Genomic DNA, 26,863 nt, shown 5'->3' on the forward strand with positions numbered 1-26,863 from the left:
TTTGAACCTCATGATTTCTTTCCCTAGGTGACGATTTGTTGGCTAATGTTTATTTGTTTGTTTTCAACAGAGTATTGCCTGATTTCTGCCTGAAGCATTTCTTTATTTAATTCCAAAGATCAATCCTTAATATCACTTTTTATTTTTGTTGAATATGTTTTTATTGGAAATTAATGCAAGATTAAGTTCTCTGTGTTTTAGGATATTAGAAGGTGTTAATCACAATCACATCATCCACATAAAGCTAAAGCTGTGATTAGTCAAAGAGGAACAGAGAGAGCAAAAGAAAGAAAGTGAGGACCTTTGGAAAGAGCTCAGAGTTTCTTACTAGAGTCATGTGTTGGTTCCGTAGTATAAGAGCTCCCTCGAGTTCCAGAGAGTAAGGTGACTCCTCTATGAAGGACCCGATAGGCAAAGGGAAACTCAGAACCATATTAGAAATCCCTATTCAGATTCGCCAAAAAGAAACAAGAGAAAAAGCCAGGCATCTTTCAATCATATAATTTTAAAAGCAAAAGTTTCCTTTGTTATAGATTGTTCTTCCTCCATCTCTTTTCTGAAAACATAGTAGCTCTTAATGCACACCATCCTAAAGAGGTCTTATTTCAGTCTAAAGAGGGTCTTTACTTGTAGAAGTTTCTGGATAAATTAATTGTGTAGGGCTGGGCATGGTGATGCTCGCCTGTAATCCCAGCAGTTCGTGAGACTGAGGCAGGAGGATCATAAGTTCAAGGCCAACCTCAGCAACTCAGCAAGGCCCTAAGCAACTTAGCAAGACCTTGTCTCAAAATAAAAAACAAAAAGAGCTGGGGTTGTGGCTCAGTGGTTAAGCACCCCTGGGTTCAATCCCCAGTACAAAAAAAAAAAACAGTTGGGCGGTTTCATTGAAGCCCTTTGAGGGTATCTAACAAGAGGTGGAGGGATCAGAATTATGCTTCCCACTTTTATCTTAGAAAATGGTTGTCCTTACCCGGAGCTACTCTGGCTGCCTCCATGGTTTTTCAACCCTCACAACACATAAACTGGGAAGAAATGGATATTTAAATTCAGTTTCCCACAAAATTCACTTTGGTGATGTTCACAGGTTGGGAGAACCAGCCCTGAATGGAACCTTCTAACTTCCATGGCATTGTTTATTAGATCAGACTGCAGACGGATTTCATAATCACAAGACAGCTCTGCCTATTTTGATTGATTGATTTTTGCATTGCTGAGAATGGAACTTGGGGCCTCACACCTGCTAGGCAAGTGCCCAACCACTGAGCTAGAACCCAGCCCCTCACTAGTTTTTTGTTTTTGTTTTTTTTTATTTAAGCAATCTCCATTTTATTATCTCCTAGTTCTGTAGGTTGGAAGTACAAGCCACCTAAACTGGGTTCTCATAGGGTTTTACTCTACTGCCAACAACTGGAAAAAAAAATGCTCAGCTTTTAAAGAACTCCTGTAGAATACATACATGACTCATGTAACTAGATGACACCCCCCTATGAGCCCTCCAGTGAGGACTCAGTTCTCGCCATAATCTCAGACTCCATCCACACTCCAAGGGGAGGGCATTCACTGTAAGAGTGAGGGCCACTGGGGGTTGTGTTAGTCAGCTCTCCATCACTGTGACCAGAATCACCTGACTGTAACAACTTAGAGGAGGAGAAGTTTTTGGCTCACTGTTTCAGAGGTTTAGTCCATGGTTGGCTGACTCAGTTGCTATAGGCCTGAGGTAAGGCAGAACATCATGACAGAAAGGGCACGGAAGGGGAAGGCTGCTCAGCTTATGGTGGCCCGAAGTCGACAGTCCCTTGCCATCTTTAAACCAAAGAAATGAATGAAAATGTTCTATTGGAATGTAGTTCTGCCTGTGAATGACAAAACGAACTCCAAGGATAATATTCTGAGAAAGCATACTCTAAAATTTCCCTCCTAATTTGATCTGGTAACATAAAATTTTGAAACCTTTGGAGGAGCTGACAAAGAATGCAATTATTAATGAAGTTGAACCCTAGAAACATTAAATCTATTGTGTATATTTTCCAGAGACCTGGAAAGGATAGAAATTCCAAATATAAACACAGGAATATTCCAACCCATGAGGAATCTTTCTCACATGTATGTATGTATGAAAGAATGGACAAGAAAACATAGTGAAATGTTTCACATGTTGTCTTGTCTACTGTCTACTGTATCACTGCAATGTGTTTTTATGCAACAAAAGTCTTTTATTGAGAACTTTTTAATTTTGTCACCTTTGGTCCCTGTCAAATAGAGTTCAATATTATGATGCGCCGACATGAATGACCCTTCTCTCTGGAAACACGATGTTTATCCAATTGAGGCCCAATAAGAGATCAGGGTACCAGAATGCCACATATTACACAAGATGAAGTCACTGGCTAAGTGGTACTCAGGCGACCTGGAAACATTAATTCACTTCACATGAGTGAGCAGTCGGCTGCTCTAAGATTTGAGCCCTTAGGAAGCAAGATGCTATGTAAATTCCAGGTGTTGTTACTGTTACTAAGTGCACTACAAAATGGAGGTAATTAATCTTTCTAGTAGTTTTTGTTAAGTCACTTTAATATATTTGGCTAAAGTGCACTAAGTTGTGTTAATATATGTGTTTATAACATAATCATTTCTTTATCAACTGTATAATCTATATGTTCATGATTTCAAAAATTAACCATTGTTATCCACAAAAATAGGGAGGACTCACTCGTAAGATCACAAGTTGGGTGCAGCAAGTGGATGAAAGTGTTGATGTGAAGGTGCTCTTTTGGGAGAACATTTTGTTTAAGTCTGTGCTACAGTAGAGGCGTGATGGACAGGTGTTTGGCGCATACCCACGTGGTTTTGTTCATTTCTCTTCTTGTGGCACCATTACATAAATATTTAGAGAGGCTATCAGTTCCTTGTTGCAGGCAGAGGTGAGGTGTTCTTAGAATAGAGGTGCTTTAGAATTCAATGGAGAAACTTCTATTTTCAATATAGGCCTCAAGTCAAGGTCAGGAAGGACCCAACCAATATAAGCTTAGCTCGCTCCCTGATGAGTGACGATTTCTTTCATCTTCCCTGTCCTTTCCTCATTGAAATAACTTCACCTCATCGCTTCCACCCCTTCCACCTGCTATCTGGTCACAGTGGAAGAACTTAAAGAAGACAGTGGAGATAATGGAATATCTAGAGAACCAAAAGGTCTAATGTGTGTCAGGGAAAAGAAAAAAATAAATAAAAGTCCTATGTCACGTTTCTTTAATTGGTCACCAAATGTTAGGAAGGTGGACTGTGTCTCTACCTGACACACCCAGCTCTTGATTATCCATCACCCATGTGCTGATCTAGGAAATCTCTGTTGAGTACCTAGAAGGTGCCAGTCACTCTTCTAGATGCTGAGAACACAGTGAGGAACAAGAGAATGTCTGTCCTGGGGCACTTTAGAACCTCAGTGAACAAACAAATAAATAATCAGGTATTAAATGCTAGGAAAAAATAAGTAAAGCAAAACGAAGGAGGCATAGGAAGAGGATTTAGATGACTTAGGTAGAAATCAAAGTGACGTGGCATTTGAGTAGACACGAAGGGAGGGAGGGAGCAATCCTAGCAATGTCCAGGAGAAGAATCTTCCAATCAGAGAGAAGCAATAGCAAGACTCTGTGGAGGGCCTGAGTCTGGCTTGTGTGAGGGCTAGAAGAAGTTATTGTTCTGAGCAGAAGGTGGCTCAGGGCAGCCCAGGGTCCCATCACCAAGGCCATGTCATTGTGGCCAAGGAAAGCTTTGTTTAATTGGCTTGTGTAGAAACTAAAATGGGAGATGAGAAAAGAAAAAAAAAGGGTTAGACTTTAAAAAAAAATTAAAAAGAACAGAGAAATGAACTTACAGAGGTAATAAAAGAAGAAGAAGAAATTAGTTTTATGGGAGAAAATCCTAAACACACAGGTTTGGGGGATGGCCATAAGCCAAATGACCTCACCAATTCCAACACTTCGAGATTCCCCAGCTCATAAATTCAGTGACCACAAACAAATCTGAACAAATCTATATTTTCCTCTAGAAATTAAGTGCTTCCAGACCCTGGTAAGTAATCTGTGTTTAAGGCGGCTGCTTCTCCTCCCCACTCTGGGGAGGCTGAATTTTCCTAGTCTCAGAAACCAACCCTTACCTGCCCGTGTTAGGGAAAAGGAGGCACTTTAAGGAGACCTCACTATTTAATACTAAGGACAAATCAGGGATGTTTTCAGTAAGCTACAGTAGGATTCTTACATCCCCAGCACAAGTCCCTGGATGTCGGCTAGATTTAGCAATGATAATCTACTTCTAATAATACCCAGTGAGAGAATAATCCAATGTGAACACGGAAAAAAGTAGAGCCCCTGAGGCTTCAAATTCCCATAACCCCCCTGGCTCTCAGCCAAGCCACTTCTGAACTTCCATGTCCTTTAGGTTCCTTATCTCTAAGAGGACACTGCCTAGAGTAACACCTTATTTAATGAAGAGCCCTCTAATTAGGTAGTCACTACAAACAAAAGCAAACAAACATAGCGAAGTTGCCTACCTGCAGCTGTAGTTTCTGTATCATTACTATGAAGTGACTCTTTTTTTCCCTTTGACTTTAGTTATTTCAAAAACTTTCGATACTGCTCCTATGCTCCCCATGTCCGAATATGTATGCCCTCGACTGACGGCATTTCTTCATTTGAGGACCTCTTGGCTAACAATATCCTCAGAATATTTGTCTGGGTTATAGCTTTCATTACCTGCTTTGGAAATCTTTCTGTCATTGGCATGAGATCTTTCATTAAAGCTGAAAATACAACTCACGCTATGTCCATCAAAATCCTTTGTTGTAAGTATGTTTCCTATATAAGTAGACAGGGTATCTTCTATGAGCTGTGTGCTAGAGATATATAGTATGTGGCATATGTATTGTATAGAGAGATCTTCAACAAATGACATCTAATATGAACTATATATGGTGGGAAAATTTATTTGCAATATATAAATATAGTTTTTTTGTAGCTATATATGTTTTTTAATATTTTTGTAGTTGTAGATGGACGGCATGCTTTATTTTATTTGTTTATTTTGATGTGGTGCTAAGGATTGAATCCAGTGCCTCACACATGCTAGGCAAGCGCTCTGCCACTGAGCTACAGCCCCAGCCCTGATAGTTATATTATAGTTTGCATAATCTTATAATGACCTACCCTGGGAGTTTATTTCGTGGAAATGGGGAAACAAAGTGATAATTCAAGTGATGGATTATGGAGATGGTTTTGTGGGTTATAAACTAAGCTTAATTAACTTCAATTACAGTAACACCCACACTTCTCAAGCTCAGAAAATGATACCTTTTATTCACTGCCAGTAATACATGCTTAGGGTTTAAACCTAACTCTTCCGCTGCAAAAAGGTCCTACCTCCCCACTTTTTAATTATAAAACAAAGTCATGGTGTGGTTCTTGAGAAATAGCATAGATTTTGAAGTCCATTGGCTTCTTGGTATTCCAGTAGATGATTACACTAGTTCATTTAATACAGGTTGAAGGAGCTAGACAGACCTAACCAGAAAATTAACATGAGAGATGCTGGGAACGATCGGTTGCTTTGATTCGTCCACAGGTGCTGACTGTCTGATGGGCATTTACTTGTTTTTCATTGGCTTTTTTGATATAAAATACCGAGGGCAATATCAGAAGTATGCCCTGCTGTGGATGGAGAGTTTACCGTGCCGCCTCATGGGGTTCCTGGCCATGCTGTCCACCGAAGTCTCTGTCCTGTTGCTAACCTTCTTAACCCTGGAGAAGTTCCTGGTCATCGTCTTCCCCTTCAGTAACATTCGTCCTGGGAAGCGGCAGACCTCGGTCATCCTCATTTGCATCTGGACCGTGGGATTTTTAATTGCTGTAATTCCCTTTTGGAGCGAGGATTACTTTGGAAACTTTTATGGGAAAAATGGAGTATGTTTCCCACTTTATTACGACCAAACAGAAGATATTGGAAGCAGAGGATATTCTCTTGGAATTTTCCTAGGTAAATTCTCTTCTTCATTTCCTGGGTAAACATCATTTCGATACAAATACCACAAACTTCAGCAAAAGGTAGATTTGTCTATTTCAGAAAGTAAAGAAATAGAGTCAAGATTCTGTCCTTGTTAAAGAAAAGTTCTATGTATTTCTAGAAGCTTTTCTTTAACTTTTTATTATAGAGATATAGTGCAGAAAACAAAGGCATGCTATTGGGATTTGTGGATTTCGTTTTTATTATCTCTATATACCTTTGATTTCATGTGTGCATACAGTTACTATGAGCTGGAAGAATTCTAATTTAGTGCCTAGTCCTGAAACCCTACCCAGGTTTATGAACACTTTTTTTTTTTTTAGAGAAGACCCTATACGAATGACAAATTTAGCACCTTAAAGTGTTTTTATTTTAAATTCTATAGTATAATGTGTATTAATTCTGCTTAATCTTAAGGCCATCCCTGGGTCATTTCTTTAATTAGAGCACATGACCATTTTCATTTTCCCTTCCCTTCTTTCTCCTCATCAGCATATAGGCAACAAGTTCTATGGTCCCTTTTTGCCACCAAGTAATATTCATGAAACTGTGCCTCTCACTTAGGGCTCCTTCCAGCCTCAACCTGCTGCTATTGTCTCAGTTTGAAACCTTCTGGCCTCTACCCAGAATAATTACCTTAGCGGATGCTGGTCTTTCCACCTCCAGACCTTCCCCTCCTCCCATTTTTCTGTTCACCACCCCCGTCATAATCTCCCTCCCGTATCCAAAGACTGGTTACACCTCTGCTCAGAGACCTTCAATGGTCCCCTACCACTTTCAAGACCAGGTTTAAAGGAGTCACTTACAACTCATCATGACCTGGCTCTAACCATTGTTCCACCTGGCTCTAACCATTGTTCCCCTTCTTCTCCATCTACTCCTTTTCTTCCTCCTCCAGAAAACAAAATACTCTCTCTGCACCCCTCTGATAATACTCCTCACACACCACCCTGTGTGGTACCTTTTGTTCGTAGATATGTCACTCCCAGGGTAGAGTAGGCTGTTCTCTGTATCCCTCATGACTCGTTTCTTCCTTAATCCTAGGTAGGTGCACTTCATAAACACACACACACACACCCCACATGACATTCATTGAGTCAACAGGATGGATGCAGCACCTGCTGTGGGCTGTGCGTTCTGTTGGGTACTAGAGGTAAAATAGATCTGACCCTTACAAACCTCACCAGCTGCAGAGGAAGATGGAGACAGTAAACACGTCCTTACATCACAGGCTTATAAATGCCATGATGGAAGAGTACAGGATGTTCTAGGAGTCCCAGACCTGAGCACCAGGGAAGGCTTTCCAGTAGAAACGAATCCAAACGGAGGCCCAAAGGATAAGGAGGCATAGCTAAGTGAAGGCAGAGGAAGGTGCGTGTGGGGGCCGTGTGCCAGAAAAAGACACGGTGGATTCCAAGGCCCGAAGCCAGAGGCTGGTCCCGATGTTGGACTAAAGAAGTTTGGTGCAGGGGCTGAGATTGTGGCTCCACGGTAGAACGCTCGCCTAGCACATGCGGGGTGCTCTAGGTCCATCCTCAGCACCACATAAAAATAAATGAATGCAATAAAGGTATTGTGTCCAGCTACAGCTAAAAAATAGATATTAAAAAAAAAAGTTTGGTGAAACTGGATCTTGCAATTAAAGCATCGGGTCCACTAAAAGTGGTTAAGAACCTCTGATGTATTTCAGATACAGAGATAGTAACACAGCACACACACACACACACACACACCATATACTTGTTGCTGTCATACTTATTGTCTGTCACTGCATCACATGCATGGTTTGCATGTGATAGGAGTCCTAGAGCTCGTCCTAGAATACTTTTTTTTTCTGTTTTAACAATATACAATTTTAAAATTAATTTAAGTTTTTTATTTTTTAATAATCTAAAGAACAGTTTTAGATTGAGAGGAAAGTTGTCAGCGTCGTGTAGCTTCCCCTATTGTTCACATCCATCCACTACCACGGTACATTGAGAACACACACTTTTCATTCTTTCTGGAAGTCTGTTCTCAGAATTTGGTCTGGAGGAGCATTTTCTAACCATCATTTTATTTTCTGGCCTAAGATACACCAATTTTATAAAACTCCATTGTTTAGCTGTATAATGAGATTCCACAGAATATGAAGCATTTTGGTTTAAAAAAAATAGCCTTGAACTTAAATTATTTTTCCTAGACTTCACCAGTCTTACATACACTCGAGCTTATTTTGTGAAAACAAAAATAGCTTTTTTACATTTTAGAAAAGCTAGAGTTTACTTCCTAATATATCTAGATGTGAATTTCAGAAGTCTATAATTTTTCATAAAGGATTTATGTCTTAAACATGTTTTAAGCAACTATGAAAATTTGTGCAAATTTTATGTTCATTATGAAGAATGAGATAATCTCTTAGGGTTTTTATTACAGCAAGAATAGAGCAAACTAAGAGACTATAAAGTCTGTGCCTCAGGGAAAGTGAGGCTAAGTGAGAATCTTGGGACTATATTTGGCCCCAAAAGAGTGATTTATATAGTTAAATTTGTAACTTTCTGACTTCATTTTATGAGATGAATCTAAAGGGTTCTGAACCCATAGTCGTTTAAAATACTGTCAGCAATCTAGAGAAAAATAAGCAAAAAAAAAATGCGTTTTTGTTCTATGTATTATTTTTATTTAAGACCAAACAACACAAGGACTAATGTTTCTGAGGCAATTCTATTCATGATAAATTCCAAGGTTATCTTATTCATATGTATAAGATAAGGAAATGGGGTTGTATTTATTTTTTGAGACATGTATATGATTATAGCAATCCCTTTTTTTTTTTTTTTTTTTTTTTTTAATTTTTATTGTGGGTTGTTCAAAACATTACAAATTTCTTGACATATCATATTCCACACTTTGATTCTAGTGGGTTATGAACTCCCACCTTCACCCCATACACAGATTGCAGATTCACATCAGTTACACATCCATTGATTTACAAATTGCCATACTAGTGTCTGTTGTGCTCCGCTGCCTTTCCCATCATCCACCCTCCCCCCTCCCCACCTCTCCCCTCCCCTCCCCTCCTCTCTCTCTACCCCCTCCACTGTATAACCCTGAGGGTCTCCTTCCATTACCGTGCAATTTACCTTCTCTCTCCCTTTCCCTCCCACCTCTCATCCCTGTTAAATGTTAATCTTCTTCTCCTGTTCTTCGTCCCTACTCTGTTCTTAGTTACTTTCCTTATATCAAAGAAGACATTTGGCATTTGTTTTTTAGGGATTGGCTAGCTTCACTTAGCATAATCTGCTCTAATGCCATCCATTTCCCTGTAAATTCTATGATTTTGTCATTTTTTAATGCAGAGTAATACTCCATTGTGTATAAATGCCACATTTTTTTTATCCATTCGTCTATTGAAGGGCATCTAGGTTGGTTCCACAGTCTTGCTATTGTGAACTGTGCTGCTATGAACATCGATGTAGCAGTGTCCCTGTAGCATGCTCTTTTTAGGTCTTTAGGGAATAGACCAAGAAGGGGAATAGCTGGGTCAAATGGTGGCACCATTCCCAGCTTTCCAAGAAATCTCCATACTGCTTTCCAAATTGGCTGCACCAATCTGCAGTCCCACCAGCAATGTACAAGTGTACCCTTTTCCCCACATCCTCGCCAGCACTTGTTGTTGTTTGACTTCCTAATGGCTGCCAATCTTACTGGAGTGAGATGGTATCTTAGGGTGGTTTTGATTTGCATTTCTCTGACAGCTAGAGATGTTGAGCATTTTTTCATGTACTTGTTGATTGACTGTATGTCCTCCTCTGTGAAGTGTCTGTTCAGGTCCTTGGCCCATTTGTTGATTGGGTTGTTTGTTCTCTTATTGTCTAATTTTTTGAGTTCTTTGTATACTCTGGATATTAGGGCTCTATCTGAAGTGTGAGGAGTAAAGATTTGTTCCCAGGATGTAGGCTCCCTATTTACCTCTCTTATTGTTTCTTTTGCTGAGAAAAAACTTCTTAGTTTGAGTAAGTCCCATTTGTTGATTCTAGTTATTAACTTTTGTGCTATGGGTGTCCTATTGAGGAATTTGGAGCCCGACCCCACAGTATGTAGATCGTAGCCAACTTTTTCTTCTATCAGACGGCGCGTCTCTCAAAATATCTTCAAAAAAAATAAAATACTTGGGAATCAACCTAACAAAAGAGGTGAAAGACTTATACAATGAAAACTACAGAACCCTAAAGAGAGAAATAGAAGAAGATCTTAGAAGATGGAAAAATATACCCTGTTCATGGATAGGCAGAACTAACATCATCAAAATGGCGATATTACCAAAAGTTCTCTATAGGTTTAATGCAATGCCAATCAAAATCCCAATGGCATTTCTTGTAGAAATAGAGAAAGCAATCATGAAATTCATATGGAAAAATAAAAGACCCAGAATAGCAAAAACAATGCTAAGCAAGAAGTGTGAATCAGGCGGTATAGCGATACCAGACTTCAAACTATACTACAGAGCAATAGTAACAAAAACAGCATGGTACTGGTACCAAAACAGGCGTGTGGACCAATGGTACAGAATAGAGGACACAGAAACCAATCCACAAAACTACAACTATCTTATATTTGATAAAGGGGCTAAAAGCATGCAATGGAGGAAGGATAGCATCTTCAACAAATGGTGCTGGGAAAACTGGAAATCCATATGCAACAAAATGAAACTGAATCCCTTTGTCTTGCCATGCACAAAAGTGAATTCAAAATGGATATAGCAATCCCTTAAGGTTTGAATTTGCAGGATGTGAGAACAAAAATAGCTTTATTATGTTTTAGAAAAGCCAGAGTTTACTTCCTAATATATCTAGATGTGAATTTCAGAAGTCTATAATTTTTCATAAAGGATTTATGTCTTTGGGCTGGGATTGTGGCTCAGTGATAGAGCGCTTGCCTAGCACATGTAAGGCACTGAATTCGCTCCTCAGCATCACATAAAACAAAGGCATTATGTTCATCTATAACTAAAAATATATTTTTAAAAAATGGATCTATGTCTTTGACATCTTTTTGAGTTGGAAAACCCAATTCCTTTATCTTGTTTTCTTAAACTCAGGAATTTTAACAGAATAACCCTAGGCTGAAACAAAAGAATGCTTCTTGGAAGCACAAGTTTAAGAGGTGCCATAACATCTAAGTTCCCCAGTATTTTACCATTGACTTCTACGCCTGAGATGTTAAGAGATGTGCTTTTCCCCACAGGTGTGAACTTGCTGGCATTTCTCATCATTGTGTTTTCCTACATTACTATGTTCTGTTCCATCCAAAAAACCGCCTTGCAGACAGCAGAAGTGAGGAATCACATCGGAAAAGAGGTGGCTGTTGCAAATCGCTTCTTTTTTATAGTGTTCTCTGATGCCATCTGCTGGATTCCTGTATTTGTCGTTAAAATCCTTTCCCTCCTCAGAGTGGAAATACCAGGTCAGTCAGTTCCTTCTGTCATTCTCAACTACATTCCTTTTTTATGCCCTTTGTTTGATGAGACCAGAATCTAGGACAGTGCCTTACACCTAGTAAATTCTCCATGAACACCTGTGAGCTCCGTATGAAGAGTTATTATTTCCCTTAGTGTTTTGTAACTGGAATGCTGAGATGGAAACTGGGTAGTGGGGTAATTCAGTGAGGAATAATTAAAAAATGGGAGTTATGGAGAAAATAAGTCTGAGCATCTTGCTTGCACATGAGCTAGATAGTGGTTCTTAACCAGGAACATGGGAAACAACAACAATAACAACAATAAAATATACATGGCCAGGTTCCACCCAGAGGTTTTGTTTTTGTTTCTGGAGGCCCAGGCATGTACAGAGGTACTTTGCAAAAGCTCCCCTGTGATTCTGATGTACACACAACTAGATAGAACCACCAGTCTATTGCATGTCCTAGCCACAGAATGTCATTCACACTGGGCTCTGTGGAATGCTAGCTGTACCGTAGAAGTGCCTCATCCAAAAGACCAGGTTCTCAACTGACAGTCTTACTTCAACCAGAGCAAACCATCTTTCGTTAATTAGGATTTTAGCTGAGTACCGCAGCACACGCCTGTAATCCCAGCGGCTCGGGAAGCTAAGGCAGGAGGATTGAAAGTTCAAAGCCAGCCTCAGCAAAAGCAAGGTGCTAAGCAACTCAGTGAGTCTGTCTCTAAATAAAATACAAAATAGAGTTGAGGATGTGGTTCAGTGGCCGAGTGCCCCTGAGTTTAATTCCTAGTACCAAATAATAATAATAAATTAGAATTCTACTTGAAGCCATTTCTGGGATCTAGAGATCACAATCATCTGGAAGCCTCCCAGGGCTCCAGCCTGACTCTTGTTGATTGAAAAACTCATCGTTTCAGTGGATAGCAACCTCTTTCCCTCTGCCTTGTGCACAGTTGTGTGAAACTTTGTCAAATGCCTTGTTGCACCATGGCACAGGATGGCCACAGTGGTCCCTTAACCTAAAGACTTCATCTTCACAAGCAAGCATAGATGTCCCTTGAACTAGGTGAAGTGGGAGTTAAAATCAGAAGGGAGATCAGGAATGAACATTTGGGAGATTTTGCTGGCCTGGGTGTTAAGAGAAGAAGCCAAAAGACTTTGTGTGAGATCACTTGGGCAGAGCTAGTTGTACATGAAGAGGAGAGTTCATTAAATATTAATGGTCACAGAATGTTCTCTTGAATAATGTCCAATCTATGACCACTACCTGGACATCTCAATTTTAGCATCCTATCATTTCAAATTCAGCAGGACTAAACTGTACATTGGCTTCCATTATTCATGAAATAAAATCCAAATGCTGGGATTAGCATTGTAAAGCTTCTTATCTCCCACCCCACCCTCACATTTACTATGATCAGACCCTTTGGAATGATGGGGCTTTTGCTTCTGCACTTTTCTGAAATGACATCAGCCTTTGCTGAACTCTTTCCTCTACCTGGATTGTACTCTCCATCCTTTCTAGCCTTTTAAACACCCCTTCTCCTCTTACAAGACTGAGTGCAAGTACTCCCTCCTCTAAAGTCGCTTTCCAGACCTCTCTCACCCCTTCCATCCAGCCAGAAGCTCAACTGCCCACCACATCTTGTTTGCACTGCACTCTCGCCTTCCTGAGTTGACCCACATCAGCACTGATTTTGAATGGATCCATGGCCCCCTCCAGGTTATAAGCTTCAGAACAAGGGGACCAGGCCTTACTCATCTTTGAAATTTCCAAAGTGCTTTTTACTTAAAATTATTCAATAAATGATAAAGCTTCTGCTGGCCTGTGACCTAGGAAAAATGACCTGTGTCAGGAACACACAAGGCCACCCACAACACGTGAGCTTCCAAGCAGAGCTTCCCTCCTTGATTAGAGAAGCTGAGCTTATCCGAGATGGTGGAAAGGATGGAGACAGAAGATCCAGCTTCCAGTCCTGACCCAGTCATCGATCCATGCAGAGAGCTTAGAAATGTCATCTCACCTAGACGATTTCTCATATTTCTTCCCCTTTTTAATATTCTGTGAATCTTAGTTCCTTGAGGCTTTTTCCTTTTTTATTAGACTACGAGGGCTATCAGAATAAAGTATCACAGAAAATTACTTTCTCACAGTTCAAAAGTGACCACAGATTTTATCACCAAAGGTCCAAGGAGTTCCCAAAGAGGGAAACCTCAACTCAGGACAAATGGGGTCCTTGGCATATGAGATAGAAAAAAATTTTAGCATACACCAGTTAGAGACAGAGACAGATTATTTATGAAAGCAGATACACATTCAAGGGAGAATGCAGGCTATATCAAGATGTCACAGGAGAAGAGATGTCTCCAGAGAAGGGTCCAAGAGGTTCCCAGAAGCAAGGGGGAACTGAACCCAGGACCAATGGGATTCTTGGCACTTGTGGCCAAAAAGAATTTCAGCAGAAACCAGACAAAGTCAAAAACAGAAGTTCATTTAGGAAAGGTAGATATACATCCAAGGCAGAATGCGGGCTACCTCAAGAGTGAGAAGCAGCCCTAACTTGAGCTGAGGGTCCAATATTATAGGAGGGCTGTATCGGGGGCTGGACTGGAGATGGATCCAGGGTGGAGATGCACAATTGCGCACCAGTTTTCCCTGGATTTGTGTATTTCCCTTATTTTATAAAGGGGTGGGCCAAGGGCATGTTGCTCAAGATTTACAACCATGCTTTCACTTCACACATGGCTTCTAGATAGCTCCCAGCATTTCTCTCTTTGTCCTCAAATCCCTATCTCATAAAGAAAGAGATATCCTTTGAGGTAAAGCAAAGAATACACATTCAAGGAGGAATGCTGGACCATCTCCAGAGAGAGAGACCGAAACCTCTTGGTGTGGAGTGTTGATATTTAGAGGCACAACTGGGGCTGCACTAGACATGGAGCCAGGGCAGAGTCACACAGTTTGGCTCCAGTTTTTCCAGAGCTTGTGCACTGCCCCTGTGTTTCTTTTTGCAGGCAAGAACACAGGTCTAGGCCCAGGTCAGGAACACAGACTAAGGACAAGGAGGTGTTGCTTGGGAATACTTGTTTCACGTGTTTCCAAGGTTCATGGGGGTTTCCTGCATTTCAACAGCTCAGGGACACTTTTCTGTAGCCCCAAATTCCTATCGCAGTTTGGTTTTTCTTGGGGCCTCTATCATTGTCGTTCAGATGGAAGTCTTTGCTGTGTCTTCATGTGGCCTTTGCTCGGTGTGGACATCCTGGATATCTCTTCCTGGGTCCTTAATTCCCCTTCCTTTAGAGACATCAGTCAGATTAGAATAGGACCCACCCTAATGACCTCATTTTAACTTACTTCTTGAAAAGCTCTGTCTCCAAATATAGTCACATTCATACATTCTGGGACTTCAACGTGTATATTTGGTGGGGTTGAGGATCAGAATTGGCCCACAGCACTCTCTGATTTAGAATCAGGAGGCCACTGGAGAGCAAAGACATTTGATGGCCGCAGGAATGACCAGCCTCCTGGGAGGGCCTGGGACAGGTTAGATTGTGATCAGCTTAACTACAACCTCCACAAAGGTCCCTCGAACAGGAAAAAATGTCCTGTGGAAACAGGACTGAGCCACACATCAGCTCTCCTTTACATTTATGTTCACTACTTGGAGGTTTATCTGGGACACCTTGGTGGATCTAGGAAAGAAATCCATCACAAAGCCCAAAAGATAAAACCACCTTTAGCCCTCTTGTCCCAGAACTCAGCTGCTGATTTTGAATTAGGAGTCTCCCTGAGACTGAAGAGGAAGCCTCATGCAGAGTGCAAATTACACATGGAAACTTCACGGCCCTTTTGTCTTTGCCTAAATGAAAGTAAGTGCTCTCAAGAATTGTTTCTCCAACAGGTTGGGGTAGGATCACTGTCCGTAATTCCTTTGGTGAGGAACAACAGACAAAAACCAATTGACTTAGCTTTTCTTCATTCATTAACTGTTCAGATCATTTAATTTTTTTAAAAAAATCAACAACAAATAGTAGAAATCTTGAATAAATCTGAGATAGGGTATAGATTTTATTTTCTGATTCTCTGTCCGTTTAAAAAACTAAGAAGAAGGAAGAGAATATAGGATAGGGAAAGAGGGAGGCAAATACAGAAAAGGAGAGAAGAGAGATGAAGAAGAAGGAAAGGAGGGGGAAGGGAGGTCAGGTAAGCAGAGAAAAAAGGCAAAGAAACAGAGGAAGAATTAATATATATAAGAAACAAAGCAAGGTCAAGAGAAGAATAAAATTATAGTGGCCAAAGGATTAGAAAATTGCAGGATTAGAGACAGAGTCAGAGAGTAACAAAGAAGGGAAGTCCCACTGGTCTTACTACCCAGCTTTTCACCCCATCCGGAGGTCTTTGAGCTTTTGACCACGTGGAAGGAGGCAGCATCTTGGTCAGGTGTGAGAATTTGAAGAGGGATGTCCACTGCAGCCAGCTATCAGCAGCCTTCTTATACAGAGAAGGTCGGTGAGGGTCAGAGACCGCAAGGGATTTGTCCAGGGTCAATGAGCTAAGAAGTATTTCTCCAAAGGAGCAGGTTGCCTTTAAAGGGGGGGAAATACATTTCATTCTAACCCAGCAAAGGATATATTGGGGAAGGACACTCTCGCTCCAAATTTCTCCTCACAAAAAGCCTTTTCTGGCCTCTTTCCTGAATATTCTATTAGCAGATGTAAGACTGCACACAAAAGAATTCATCAAACTTGGGGGACACATTCCTCTTTCCTCTTCAAGTCTTCCCACCTCAAAAATAAGATCTCTGGTACCCAAGGGCAGGATAAGAAGCCTTGAGGACCAGATGGATTTACAGCCAAGGTCAAATCTAGCTTCTGGACCTGAAGTTTTCTGACCTTGTTCTGTGGATTATTTCCTCATTTTCTAATTTTCCTATAAGTGAAGTCAATAAAAACAAGAAAAATACATGGCATACCAATTTCTAACTTACAGAGGTTTCAGTTATTTCCTCTTGTTTTGTCCCAAGGATCGACAAGGTAGTTACTAAAACTCAGAAAAGTTAAGTGGGAAGACTTTGAACCTGTAGCTCCTGCATTCTTCCAACAAAGATATTTTTTCTCATTGAAGTAAGAAGAAATTCAAATGTCCTTTGTAACCCTCTCATAAATAACATTGTCTGCAGTGTTATTGTGTTTGTCTGTTTAAAGTCTCACCTTCAGGCTGGGGGTGTTGCTCAGTGGTAGGGCTATTGTCTACCATGTGCAAGGCCCTGGGTTTGATCCCCAGCAACACACACACACACACACACACATACACACACACACACACACACACCCTGACTCTCAATTCGTTTTCATGCTTTGTTTCCTTCTCCAGGCACAATCACCTCCTGGATAGTGATTTTTTTCCTTCCAGTCAACAGCGCCTTGAACCCGATCCTCTACACGCTCACCACCAGTTTCTTTAAGGACAAGTTGAAACAACTGCTGCATAAACATCGGAGGAAATCCATTTTCAAAATTAAAAAAAAAAGTCTATCTACATCCATTGTGTGGACAGACGACTCCTCTTCAGTTAAACTTGGGGTTTTGAACAAAATAACCCTCGGGGACAGTATAATGAAACCAGTTTCCTAGTAATGGCTTTGGATCACTGGACTTTCAAGGGTACCTAAAACAGGTACAGCTTTGGGAAGATAGCGACCGCAATGCTTTTCATCTTGGTCAGTGGCAACCCTTCGGCACAGCGGACACAGTGGAATAAGTGACTTCTGGCCCTGCATTCTGGTGGCAGCTCTACTATGCATGAACTGGGCTGGGAACGGCACTGAAGGACTCTTCTCCTCACCTTACATGCCTGAAACACACAGTGACTCCAGAGAGGGTAGGCTGACATGCCGTTGACCTCTAGCTACTCAGCACCACCAACCTGCCCTCGAATGCCCACATGTAGACACTCTATGTTCTTCATTTTACATTGTTTCACTGTCCTTAAAGTACAGTCACAACATCTTATTCCAGGGTGGCCATGATAACATAAATCTAACATCTCTTTCCTTGCTCTCATAGTATCAAACCAAATTATTAGCATCCTGTGGATGCTTGGACAGCGAAGGATTTCTGAAGATGTTCCACCTACCCCAAGTCTTACCTACAGAGGCTGCTGGAGTAGCAACTTTGAAAGCAGAACTTCATACAAAGTTGCCATGTCTAACAGATCCAGAAAGGCCCATTGATGACCCCTAGTACCATTTGCCTTTTTGGCTTCCATTTAAGCTCAGAAGACCTAAGATACTTTGAAGCAGAGATTAGATTTTTGACTATAGATGCAATGACATTGACTTTGTGTTTCATTTTGCATTTGTATTTAAAAATGAAAAAAAAAAATACCACTAATAATTCAAAAAGAAAGAGCTAAGATCTTAAAAAGGATTTTTTTCCTAAAGTTTCGCTGGGTACAAAGGAAAATTGGGCACACCAACTGCCAACAAGCGTATTTTAGTATTTTTAAAGTATAATTTCTTTAGAGCAGTATTTCTATTGATGGTAACTTCTGCCTTCATAGAACACACAGGCCACAAGTCTTGAAGGAAATTAGAACAGTGGGAACATTTGTTTACTTGGATAAATCCCCTACACACACTTAAAAAAAAAAAAAGATCAGTACAGTTTGGATTTGTTTTTCAAAAATGAAAAATGCTAGTGAAGGCCTGGATATTTTTATACTAAAAGTTTATATGTGGGGAAAAAAAGAGGTAAATAAAAATATATTTTGCATTTGTCCATATATTTTTTAAAGTTTGATGATAACCATGAATAAGGTTTATTGACTGTTAAGCATGTTTCTCCTGATAATGAATATAGCTGGGAAGCGCTGAGTCTCATTAAACAAGACACATCTCACATTTTTTTTAATATATATATATTTACTTTTAGTTGTCAGTGGACCTTTATTTTATTTATTTATATGTAGTGCTGGGAATCAAAAAAACCAGTGCCTCACACATGCTAGGCAAGTGCTCGACCACTGAGCCACAACCCCCAGCCCACATCTTACATTTTAAACCCATTTCTTCACGTTCACTGCATTATGAGTTTCCTTTAAAGAGATGAAACACATGTATCTGACCAGGAATGCCACAGCACCTATATTAGGGTGATGAAGATGCCCTTTTATCCAGTGCCATCCAGGATACAAAGTAACTCAGAGTTTGTGTGTCACAGCCATCCTGGTCATTTACTTCTTTACTTAATATTGACTAATGTCATAATGTGAGTTCTTTCATTTTGATCAAGTCATGTATTTCTTCCAGAGGTGAAATCTTCCCATGAGGTTCTTCGAAATGTCGTTCCTACCCTTTGACTAGGCGGCCCTGTTTTCTTATAGTTTCAAACATTTCTCCCTCTTTTCTCTTCGATATGATGAACTGCTTCATAACTTGCTCTCTGGATTCACTGACATTTTATGCAATGCCCTTCGCCAGTCCTTGATCCCTGTATGGTTTGGATCTTGAATGTCTCCCAGAGGCCCCTCTGTTCACAGCTTGGTCACCAGCCTGTGGCGCTGTTGGGAGGAGGACATGGATCTACTAAAGGAAGGTAGGTCATCCGGGGCGTGCTCTTGAAGGACTATTGGGACTCCAAACCCTTCCTCCCTCTTCCTGACTGCCATGAGGTGAGCAGGTTTTCTCCATCTGTTCACTTCTGCCATGATACACTGTGCCACCCCAGCCCCGGAAGCAGCAGAGACAAGCAGCCATGGACTAAAACCTCTGAAAGTATAAGCCAAAAAAATCTATCTTTCTTTATTGTTTATCTCAGATAATCTTATCACAGTGACAGAAATCTGACTAAGATGATCACCAGATGATTTATTTCCTGACTCATTTCCCAACAGCAGGAGCATAAATAAGGGATTGACCCTAAGCCTGTGGTATTTCAATTTTGGTACAAATATGTATCTCCCATTTTTGAAAAGCACTGTCCACAGCCCATGAACCAAGCCTCTGAGAATGGTCAGTTGTCAACATCAGCTCAGTGTTGTTGGGAAGTTGGCATGAGGAGAAGCAGAAGATCTGAGACTTCAGGGAAATTGGCAGTGACACGGAAAAACAGAAGTGAAGTATTGGTCAACAACTTGCAAGGAATAGCATAATTTGAAATCTCATAGCTTAGTGACTTATAATCTCATTCCACACTGCTGCACAGATGGAAGGCCATTAGAAATGTGTATGATTTTTGCAAATAGTAGTCTTTTATCTGGATTGAATGAAATCTTTTGTGTTAGGTAAAACCTGTTTTCCAAACCTAGTATTTCTATGTGATTATGAAAATACCACCTGAATTCATGAATCATTTTCTATGAAAATACAAACATTACCTCACTATCACCCCAGAATTTAAATGCCATAGACTATGCTACCTCTCAGGGGGCGAGGTTGAAGATACATCACCTGCTCCACATCCCTATGATGTTTCTGTGTGTGACTGACATCATGTCTTGAAAGGAAAATGCTATTCTTAACAGTCAATGTGGAGCCTCAGAAGAGAATCCAGAGAGTATATGAATTATTTATGTTGGAAATAGCTAAGCTTGTTGGTCATTTTCCTTCATTCTTAAGGTTCAATGCTTTTTTGTGTCAAAATGGTTTGTGCCTCCCCATTGTAGTTGCTGAAGTAGCTTCTTGAAGATCAAAAGTTTTAAATGATATTACTCCTGTTTGAGCTTTATATACAGGTAGCAGTACCACCTCCCCCTACCCCCGCCTTCCACCTGAGCACCAGAGCCATGTTTACCTGGACTCACTCCATGGCTTCATGAAGCTGCAATAGCAGACCCCACACCCTCCTAAGGATGGTAATCTCTTAAGGAGGGCTCTGGTGCCAGATCAAGTCCCCATTTGATGACTTGCTTCATATTTGCTCACGTTGAATGTTCAAGAGTTTATCTCACCCCAGATGATTCTTCAATCCACTCTACTATTCCCGAGTAAGTAATTAATGTAGAGCTCCAGAGCGTGCACACAATAGAAATGAGATGTGATAGTGCATCACAAATCACGCGTAGCTAATAACTATAGCTTCCAAAATTAACCAGGAATTCATATGAGGCATATTTCCTTTTAGTTTTCCAATGGAGCACAAATGGGCATATAAAAAGTTGCCTTTTCTTTACTCAAGAAACAAAACATTGAAGATAATTATTTCCATTTTCTTATTCCCTTAATCTGAGAAATAAGAAGTGATTGCAAAGCACACTCTTTATATTTATGTGTTTATAAGCCAGTTGTCTACATTCTTTTGGGGACAAGATAGAATATGCACATTAATAATGATAATGGTAATGTTCCGTCCAGAACCACAAAAATGAAACAAAATTAGACAATTCTTTTCAAATGATTTTCTCAGTGGATGACTTTAAAGTTCTTGAGAAACACTTCCTAAAATCTATAAGCTGACTGAAACCCATTATTCAATATATTTCATTAGAAAAGTCTTCAGGATATTTTCCTACATAACACATATAAAAGGAGTAAATTAAAAATGAAGAAATAGGGAGCCACAGGCCAAGTTATGAAATTGCAGATCTAAGAACAGGGATCTCCCACTGTCTCAACAGTCTGGCTCCAGCCCCCAGTGGCACTTCACAACTCATAACTAGTTTCACTATAAGAAGAAATGATTTCTGTACCACATGGGAACCAATAAGACTTTTAATGGTTTGGCAATAATCTGCACTCATGGTGCTGTGGTGTTGAATTCCATTAATTTTTGCAATGAAAGCCATACCCTTTCCTGTTACAGGCAACACACATTTAAGGCAAGGAAATTCAGGGTCAAAAATCAGGGGATTAGAGACAGTTTCAATTCAACATCAACTACTGCATAACCTCAGACAATATCTTTAAATCTCATCTCTTCTGTAACTGAGTTTCCCTAAAATCATATCATATCACAAAAACAGATGTCTGGTCCCCTTTCTGGTAAAATCAATTCTATTATGTATTTGAAGATAAAACTTCATCTTGAGGGTCCCAGTGTTAAGCACCTAAAAATTAATATCAAGCACCAATATCATTAAATTCCCAACTTCCCAGGGATATTACATGCTTTAATAAAAGCATGTAAAAAAGGCAACTTTTTATATGCTCATTTGTGCTCCATTGGAAAACTAAAAGGAAGAATTAAAACTGGACGTGGTGATGTACAATTATAATCCCAGCAACTCTGGAGGCTGAGGCAGGAGGATCTCAAGTTTGATGTCAAAATGGGCAACTTAGCCCCCATCTCAAAAATTTCAAAAGAAGGAAGAATCAATGCACAAGGCACAAGTGTTCTGAAATCCACTTCTTCCAACAGGGGCACTTTTCTGCCGTGTAAAGAATATTGAACATCTCGGACAGTAAGGTTTTTCGATAGCAGGTCAGTCACAACTTAAAAATTAGATGACCTATTGCCAGCAATAGGCATGGAGTAATCAGGATGATTAACAAGCAACCATTTTTTTTCCTTTTTTTTAATTTGTTCTAATTAGTTATACATGACAGAATGATTTCAATTCATTGTACACAAATGTAGCACAGTTTTTTATTTCTCTGGTTATATACAAGATAGAGTCACACCATATGTGCAGTCATACATGTACCTAGGGTAATGATGTCCATCTTATTCCACCATCTTTCCTCCCCACTTTCCCCCTCCTTTCCCTCCTCTTTGCCCAATAAAAGTTCCTCCATTCTTCCCATGCTGCCCCCCCCCCAATTATGGATCAGCATCCATTTATCAAAGAGAACATTTAGCCTTTGGTTTTGGGGGATTGGCTTACTTCACTTAGTATGATATTCTTCATCTCCATCCATTAATCTGCAAATGCCATAACTTTATTCTTTTTTAATGAACAAGCAATCATTTTAACCTGAACTCATAAACTGGTCTCCTCACATAAGCGTACAGTAGGTCTGCTGCTTACATTCTCCTCTAACATAGCCATAAGTGCACAGGCATGTCCACCACTTACGACTGGGTATTTTCTTGGGGAAAGGGTTGTAGGATTAAAAAAACAAAAATCTGATTTCCCCATGGAACCATGAGTGAACACGTGGTTCTTGCCCAGGAGGGCTCTGCTCCTCAGCGCTGTGGCATCAGCTGTGTACTCTCTCTTCCGTGTCTCTCTACCAGCGACTTCTCTGCAGCTCACAATGCTCACATTTCTCATACCTATAAAAGGCCCACCTCTCATCCTGTCCCTTCCTTGATTTTCTTAGTCTTGCCTTCTCTTTATAGCTAAACATCTTCAAAGCATGGTAAACCCTCTGTTGTCATCATCTCATCTTGCTTTGACTTCCCAACCAACTAACCCTTGTGGCTTCCACACACTCTACTCCACTGACCTCCCCTCCTTGAGGTCGCCATGATACCAACCTAATGGGCATGTTCCTTTCTTTCACTACATCACATTTCTAAAGAATTTGTGACAATAACCGCTGAGGCCTTCTTTAAACTCTTCTTTTGAAATGAAGGACATAATTCATTCCTGTTCTAAACTACTTCTGGTTCTTTCTTCTCACGTCTTTATGAACACCTTCTTTGCCTTTTTGTCCCTCAAACTTCTGTATAAATTTTCGGATTTTTATCCGTGGCTTCCTGACCTTTGCCTTCTATGGATGTCTCCCAGATTCCAACCTCCCTGTGGTTGTCACAAAGGAAGTAAATTAATTTTTAAAACTCTCTTAAAGAACATAAATAAAAATAGAAGGAGAAAAATAATACAAGGGGGAGAAATGAATGACAGTAGAGGGGGTAGAGAGAGAAGAGGGGAGGGGAGGGGAGGGGGGATAGTAGAGGATAGGAAAGGCAGCAGAATACAACAGACACTAGTATGGCAATATGTAAATCAATGGATGTGTAACTGATGTGATTCTGCAATCTGTATACGAGGTAAAAATGGGAGTTCATAACCCACTTGAATCAAAGTGTGAAATATGATATATCAAGAACTATGTAATGTTTTGAACAACCAACAATAAAAAATTTAAAAAAAAATAGAAGGAGCTGATTTTCACTATTCATATTAATCTTAACATTTTTTAATCCTATCAACCAAGTACATGGCAATTTTTTCCATAGCTTTATTGAGGTAAAATTAAAATACAATAAAATGCACATATTTAAGGTATGCAATTTGATCAGATTTGAGATGTATGTTACCAATACAATAAATAGAAAAAGCATTTCTATTACTTTTTTATTTGTAATCATGCAGACTGTTTCCTCTGTGATTTATTACATTAGAAATCAATCACCTTAAGATATATAGACCTCCACCCCCTCTTGTCAACTATTTCAAAATTAAATGGCACACTTAGAAATATCTCAGAGGTCAAGGAAGAAAGCACAAGAAAAGAAAAGAAAAAGTGCCTTGAACTAATTGATAATAAAATATCAGGATCTCTGGGATGAAACAGTACTCAGATGAACATATTTAACTTAAAGTATTGGTATCAGAAAGTAGCTAGAATAATAATCAAATTATTTTCAAATTATATAGTAGGAAAGACAAAATAAGAGTAGAAGCAGAAATATATGAAATAGAGAAGAAATAGTACAGCTAAAATTTGATAAAAATCAAGTAAGTCTAATCAAGAAAAAAGCAAGAACACAAAAATTAATATCAATGGAAAGGGAGCTATCAAAACAATCCTACAGATGCTTAAAATATATTAAGATAATATTACAATTGTATGCCAACATATGTGATAGCTTACATAACATGGTCTATTTTAGAGAAGGATCCATGTGCTGCTGAGAAGAAAGTGTATTCAGTCATTGATGGATGAAATATTCTATATATGTCTGCTAAGTCTAAATTATCAATTGTATTTTTTATTTCTATACTTTCTTTGTTTAGTTTTTGTTTGGAGAATCTATCCAGTTGAGACAGAGGCATGTTAAACTTACTCAGTACTATTGTGTTGTAGCCTATTTGAGTCTTGAAATTGAGAAGGGTTTGTTTGATGTCTGTAGATGCTCCATTGTTTGGGGCATAAATATTTACAGTTGTGATATCTTATTGATGTATAATTCCCTTAAGTTGTATGAAATGGCCTTCTTTGTCCCTTCTGATTAACTTTGGCTTGAAGTCCACTTTATCTGATATGAGGGTAGAAACCCCTGCTTGTTTATGCAATCCACTTGAGTGCTATGTTTTTTCCCATCTTTTCACCTTCAGTCTGTGGATATCTTTGCCTATGAGGTGAGTCTCTTGGAAACAGCATATTGTTGGGTCTTGTTTTTTAATCCAATCTTCCAGTCTGTGTCTTTTAATTGATGAGTTTAATATTCAAGGTTATATTGAGATGTGATTTGTATTCCCAGACATTTAGGTTTATTTCTAGTTTTCAGTTTGAATTAGTTTCCCCTTTGATTCACTTGCTATTCCTTTAGTGTAGTTCCTCCCTTTGCTGTTTTTCACTTTTTTTTTTTTCCATTTCATCTTCATGGAATATTTTGTTGACAATGTTCTGTAGTGTAGGCTTGCTAGTTGTAAATTCTTTCAACTTTTCTTTATCATGGAAGGTTTTTATTTAATCTTCAAATCTGAAGATGATGATGATGATAATGATGATGATTTGGTACTAGGGATTGAGTTCAAGGGCACTCAACCACTGAGCCACATCTCCAGCCCTATTTTGTATTTTATTTAGGATCTCACTGAGTTGCTTAGTGCTTTGCCATTGCTGAGGCTGGCTTTGAACCCAAGATCTTCCTGTCTCAGCCTCCTGAGCTGCTGGGATTACAGGCATGCTCCACCACACCCGGCTGAAGCTTAATTTTGCTGGATAAAGATTCTGGATTGACATTCATTTTCTTTCAGAGCATGGAATATGTTATTCCAGGACCTCCTAGCTTTGAGGGTCTGGGTTGAGAAATCAGCTGAGATCCAAATTGGTTTCCCCTTATATATAATCTGATATTTTTCTCTTGCAGCCCTTAAAATTCTATCCTTATTCTGTAGATCAGGAATTTTCATTATAATGTGCCTTGGTGTGGGTCTGTTGTAATTTTGTACATTTGGGGCCCTGTAAGCTTCTTGTATTTTATTTTCCATTTCATTCTTTAGGTTTGGGAAATTTTCTGATATTATTTCATAGAAAAGGTTGTGCATTCCTTTGGTTTGTATCTTCATGCCTTCATCTATCCTAATAAATCTTAAATTTGGTCTTTTCATGTTATTTCATAGTTCTTGGAAGTTCTGTTGATGGTTTCTTAACATCTTCTCTCTGTGGTCAACTCTATCTTCAAGATTATATATTTTGTTTTCATTGCTTGAGGTTCTGTCTTCCAAGTGGCCTAGTCTGTTGGTGATGCTTTCTATTGAATTTTTAATTTAGCTTATTTTTTCCTTCATTTCAAGGATATCTCCTTCATTTTTTCCCCCAGAATCTCTCTCTCTTTATTGGGGTGATCTTTTGCAACCTGTATTTGTTCTCTTATATCATCCTTTGCTTCACACATCAGTTTAACTATGTACATTCTAAAATCCTTCTCTGACATTTTTTCTACTGTGGTGTTGTTGGATCCTGTTATTGGAGTATCTTTGTTTGCTCGAGGTGATTTGTTTTCTTGCTTTTTCATGACATTTGTGTGTCTACTCATCTAACAGTATGAATCTAAGGCAGTAGAGTTTCTACCCCATGGACTTACAGTGTCCCTGAATGTTTCCAGTACCTCATTGTTTAGGGTAGACAAATACTAAAAACAACCAATGCAAACAATACATAACATTAAAGCAAATAATTCCTATTACGATGTCTACAATGTTAATTATCACAATAAAAAGAAATGATATGATCATTTATTGCCTATAATAAATACAGCAAGTTTGCAAAAGGGTTTGCATTTTTAAATGGTGGACAGAGAGAGAACAGAAGTGATATAGGATGTGATGATTATGAGAGAGGAGGAGAGAAGACAGGAGTAAAAGTATAAAGAAAGAGTGAAAAAGACTGGCTGTTAGCAGAAAAAAAGAATCAAAGGGAAGAGATAGGTAGGAGAAAAAAAAATATATATATATATATAAATATATATATATTGAAAATTTTTAAATTAAAAATAAAAGAATACTAAAATATACTAATTAAACATCCCAGTTCATAAAAAAACTAATAAATGTAAAATAACTGGCTTTAAAAATGCTAGAGATGGGAAGAAGAAAAAAAAAGGAAACTGTATAAATGCCCATGTACCATTAAGGTCATGACTAAACAGTGAAAAAGAATTTTAAAAAGAAAAAGATCTTGAAGAAAAGTTAAAGAATTCTTTCCATTGGAGTTAAAATATTCTCAGCTTCTCTTCTCAGCATGTCAGGTGAGGTC

At 39.3% G+C, this 26,863-nt stretch overlaps 1 protein-coding gene across 1 annotated transcript in view; it reads left to right on the plus strand.

Annotated features, from left to right (window-relative positions):
• Rxfp2 (relaxin family peptide receptor 2) overlaps nt 1-19,482 on the plus strand; it is a 65,927-nt gene extending 46,445 nt beyond the window's left edge. The window contains exons 14-18 of the mRNA XM_058582513.1: nt 2,032-2,103; nt 4,608-4,837; nt 5,614-6,024; nt 11,278-11,496; nt 16,867-19,482. Of these exons, the coding sequence (XP_058438496.1) occupies nt 2,032-2,103; nt 4,608-4,837; nt 5,614-6,024; nt 11,278-11,496; nt 16,867-17,126 (1,192 nt within the window). The 3' untranslated portion in view covers nt 17,127-19,482. The remainder of the gene's footprint in view (nt 1-2,031; nt 2,104-4,607; nt 4,838-5,613; nt 6,025-11,277; nt 11,497-16,866) is intronic.
• The last annotated feature ends 7,381 nt before the right edge of the window (nt 19,483-26,863 follow it).

The sequence above is a fragment of the Marmota monax genome, unplaced genomic scaffold, assembly GCF_021218885.2.
Source record: "Marmota monax isolate L192 unplaced genomic scaffold, Marmota_monax_Labrador192_F-V1.1 WCK01_AAM20220418_F8-fsc00011, whole genome shotgun sequence".
NCBI classification, from domain to species: domain Eukaryota; kingdom Metazoa; phylum Chordata; class Mammalia; order Rodentia; family Sciuridae; genus Marmota; species Marmota monax.